Genomic DNA, 4,970 nt, shown 5'->3' with positions numbered 1-4,970 from the left:
AGGATAACCTTTATGTCAGTCATGATCTTCTATAAAAAAAATAAAGAAAAAATAAAAAATAATAATAATGATAAAAAAGTAAAAGAGAAGGTGAAAATAAAGTATCAAATAAAAAATTGAAAATGAAAGTCATAACATTTGTTTTATTTTGTTTATACGAACGTCTACTCATTGTATTTGATAATAGTATTATCAAGTACGTTTTAATACGAAAGAACGAAAATAAAAATAGTTTATTAAAGTACGAAAGTATTATATAAGTAAATTATTTCCAATCTTCACTGACGGTAATTATCAATTTACAGTTTTTAATAACGATAATATCGATTATATTTGCTTATTCTCAATTATTTTCAATTATTCTGTAATAACAATTTCGTTCATTATCAGTTATTTTCGTTTATCGTATTATAACAGTAACAATCTCAATAATAATAAAATATCCAACAAATCGAAAATGTCTATTGAAATTTCTCTTATCATTTTCATTCAGATAACCACCACTCTCGAATATATTAGAACACGTTAGGTAAACGTACTACTAGTCGATACACACATATATACACGTACACATATGTATATACACGTATGAACGTAAATACACTTTAAACGGTCTAGGTCACAGCGTATATAGAACGAACAATAAATAATAGTAAACATCCCTTGATACATATTAATAACAAAGAAGAAGGTCAAAGCTTCAGTTTAGTTAAAACGTTCGTCTGGTTAACACGTATCTATCTGCGTAATTTACTATCTCATATAATTTTGATATAAAATTATAGAAATGTTCGGTATATACGTATAAAGTATTTATTTTATGAATCTCATCTCAATATACATAAGATATGTGAACAGAATATTATACAGACATACACGTATATATATGTACATATATGTACATCATCTAAATATTATAAACTATACGTAACATATAAAGTTATTTATATATACATACGTATCGCATATATATCTTATATATACATACGTACATACATATCTCATATATATCATTACCTCGTATATATATATATATATATATACACATACACACACACACGTAAAATTTACTTATAAATATGTTTATTAACTGTGCACGATATAGCAAATTAAATTGATATAATATTTGATGTTTCAGATAGCTTCGATCGCTAGTTAACCCCGAGGGCGTTGGCAAATAAAATAAGATCAAAGAAAGAAATAGAAAAAAGGAAAGAGGAAAATTTGAATTTGGGTGATTGGTTGATAGAAGAAAGAAGAGTTACAAAAAAAATATTAAGTAATGTCGTCCTCGTTGATGAAGTTTGAGGAGCCTGGTGGTTCAGGATTAAAATCAGCATCGATAATATTAATGAAAGAAGAGACAGAATCGACAGGATTCGACGAAGTTCTTACGATATCGTTCTTGTGAAAATTCCTTCTTTTATTTCCGTTAAACTCTTCTCCTTTTTCTTGGTTTTGTTTTCTTTTTTTATCTTTTTTCCTCTTCTCCTTTATCTCTATCTATCTTACTCTGCATCCTTTCTATACACTTTAACAAGTACTTCAAAAAGGCTCTTCGAAAGCAGCAACATCGACATCGACGATTGAGAGACGCAACAGGGACGTAAAAAGTTTTCGTCATCTTGCTCTCTCTCTCTCTCTCTCTCTTTCTCTCTCTTTTTCTCTCTCTCCCTTCCTCTGAGCAGTCCTTTATATTCTTTCTTCTTTCTTCGACGTCGTTGAAAGTGGACAGCCGTCAGGATGTTGCCCGCCAACGTGATGTCCTTCATGAAAAAGGTGAGTTCTCTTCTTTTTAACTATCCATTTATCTGTCTATCTTTTTATCTATGTATCTATCTATCTATTTATCTATCTATCTATCTATCTATCTATCTATCTATCTATCTATCTATTTATATACTTATATGTTTCTTTTTTCATCTCTTAAATTTTTCCTTTATAATTTATTATCGAAAAAATATCACTTTTAGTTGCATGTCAATGACTCGTCAATTTAATTGGATAAAAGTATAAAATTAGCTCGCGAAAGGAGAAGGAAAATATCAGGTTATCTCTAAAGTTCATTTAGGTATCAAGTTATAATTAAAAAAAAAATATATATATATATATGTTAATAGAACTGTAGGAAAATATTATAGTAATTATTATTATAAATGTTATAGTAACAAAAGAAAACAAGAAAGAAATTTAAAGGGACAAAAAGATTTCTTTTTCTTTTTTTTCTTTTTTTTTTTTTTTTTTAAATTTCATGAAACCAATTATTGTACGAAGCAAATCATTTAACCTTGCAAATTATAAAAATTAAAATATAACACACACGTACACACATATCATAAACTAAATGAAATAGTATAGTAAAAAAAAAGAAACGAACTAATAAAAGTGACTTTTATAAATAACGATCTATCAAAACTAATCGTCAAATTAATAAATATTTCCATAATATCACGAAAATATTATGGAAAACTTATTGTGTCTAATTGCGTTAATAAAAAAAATCTTACAAAAAAGAAAGGAAAGAAGAAAAAAATGAAAGATATATAGAACGAGAGTCGTTAAATGTACCTACAAGGAGAAATGTTGGGGTTGGATGGTGATGAAATGTAGGGTGGATGATCTACGGTGGAGGAAATGAGACAGACAGATAGACAGACAGATAGAGATAGAGAGAGAGAGAGAGAGAGAGAGGGAGAGAGAGTTAAGAACATTTACATAGCTCGTACTAATTCGTTCAGAGGGTGGAGAAACTTCCAAGGGAGGAAACATTAGCAAAGCTCTTGGCTATAGGGTTTCATGAAACGTTCAATGGTACAACCTAACCACTGATTAGTGTTAGATGTTGTTGGTGGATGGTCAGTTAGATATCCACTGCTTACTATTAAGCAAGTATGTAGCCAGTTTACGTCGTATATACGTATTCTCTAGAGTCGCATCTACGCTAATTATAACATTTCTGCTCAATTTGTTTAATTGCAAAGGAATATATATATATATATATGTATATGAAGAGAGAAAAAAAATATAATACAGCAGGATGAAGGATGATGTCCGTTCATAAATAATCGAGCAAATATCTCGTGATTGGTCGAAGAAGAAGAAGTTACAAGTTCATAAAAAAGAATTTGCAATTTATATGCACCGTTTCGAGAGCCAGCTGTAGAGAGTGCATGTAGTTTATTTTCTTTCTTTCTTTTTTTTTTTCTTTCCTTTCTTTTCTTTCCTTTTTTCTTTTTTTTTTTCGAGTTTTAAGGTCAACATGATTTTTGTTATTCTCTCTTTTTATATCTTTTATTTTTTTATTCCTTTTCTAAGTCTGTGCAGTTTTTCTTTTTTTTGTTTTTTTTTTTTTCTTTTTTTTTTTCAAGATGGGTACTCATGGATTATTTGCATATTTATATTGGGTTGATAGTTTGCAATTAAAATTATATCTAGTAGAAAAAATTATTGTTAGTATGTTTCTTTTACGAGATACTCGAACGCATGATATTTTCTGTACATATAATGTGTTAGAATGAGAGAGATAGAGAGTAGAGGACGAAGATGAATTATAATACATATATATATATATATATATGTGTGTGTGTGTGGATGATCATTAGGCTATTCTATATCATAAACGTATTAGATGTCTCGTGTTTGTTTATTAAGCACGTAGATCGGATTTCAACATCGATTGTATCTCATAAGCCTCCATATTTTAGAGAAAGAAAGAGAAAGAGATAGAGAATATCTACAGTCCATTAATGTTTAATAATAATATACAAGGACGATATCGCATATCGGGTCCATTTCAATGATTCATTCGTACGAATAGGATGATCAGAATCCTTTGAATTTCTAAACTAAACACTAACAACGAGAGAATTAAGCATTTAGCAAGCATTTAATCGTTACAGGTGTATACTGTAAATTACATGCAACGTCCATCTATTATCCTTGTTCCTGCTGTGGTTATTAATATATTATGATTTTGGTACGATTATGATATTGTGGTTATTGCAGTAAGATTGATTAGTCTGAGTGAGAGAGAGAGAGAAAGAGAGAGAGAGAGAGAGAGAGAGCAGTGTATGCAATTTTTTAATAATTTAGAATTTTTTTTTACAAATTCGTACAATCGATATATTTATAAAGAGTTTTCACTTATAGAGGTTATTTAAATTTCTATAATATTATGTAACTTAAAAATTATACATATTTTGCAGTTTTTTTTTTTTTTTCTTTTTTCTTTTTATATTTCGTAAACTATTTGGATATCATATTTGAATTTGTTTTTATATACACGCTTATAACTTTTAATTGTAATATTGGAATTTTTAAATCTTTTGTTTATTTTTATTTTTATTTTTTTTTTTATTTATTTTTATATTTAATTATAGACGTATATATATATATATATATAATACAATTAATATATTTGATTTATACATAATTATACGTAAATTTAATACTTCATATATAATTTAAATCTGTGTAATAATATTTCCGTAATAATAGTAATAATAATAATAATAATAATAATAATAATAATAATAATAATAATAATAATAATAATAATAATAATAATAAAAGAAGAAGAAATCAATTAAAATTTTTTTTTTCCTAGCCAATAATCATACATCCATTTTGCCATTCAATATGCACATATGCATACATACATACATACATACATATATCGAATAGAATTCGAGTATACTGCTTTAGAAATTTTTTCCCACGACAAAATGAAATTTATCGATACAATATTTACATATCTACTCGGAAACGTTAGAATCAGTCGTTGGAGATTGGTTTTCCACTAAAATCAGATTGTTCTCGATCCATTGGAACGATTTCATGCATATATATATATATATATATATATATATATATATATATATACATATACACATATACATTACGTACCTACATATGCATATATACATATATATGTACGTCGGATACGCAAATTATACAGGATAGACATATTT

At 27.2% G+C, this 4,970-nt stretch overlaps 1 protein-coding gene across 8 annotated transcripts in view; it reads left to right on the top strand.

The window, feature by feature from the left end:
- Positions 1-1,165: 1,165 nt before the first annotated feature.
- Positions 1,166-4,970, top strand: part of LOC122629795 (regulating synaptic membrane exocytosis protein 2) — an 82,457-nt gene continuing 78,652 nt past the window's right edge. For 3 of the 8 annotated variants that reach the window (XM_043813580.1, XM_043813579.1, XM_043813576.1), the window contains exon 1: positions 1,169-1,779. In XM_043813580.1, coding sequence (XP_043669515.1) covers positions 1,744-1,779 — 36 coding nt within the window. In that variant the 5' untranslated portion in view covers positions 1,169-1,743. Of the gene's footprint in view, positions 1,780-4,970 lie in introns of all 8 variants that reach the window. The other 5 variants (XM_043813582.1, XM_043813581.1, XM_043813583.1 and 2 more) reach the window with 4 other exon arrangements.

This window comes from Vespula pensylvanica, chromosome 6 (genome assembly GCF_014466175.1).
Source record: "Vespula pensylvanica isolate Volc-1 chromosome 6, ASM1446617v1, whole genome shotgun sequence".
Classification (NCBI taxonomy): Eukaryota; Metazoa; Arthropoda; class Insecta; order Hymenoptera; family Vespidae; genus Vespula; species Vespula pensylvanica.
Note: the sequence above shows the minus strand (reverse complement) of the source record. Positions and strands in the feature narration are given on the sequence as shown.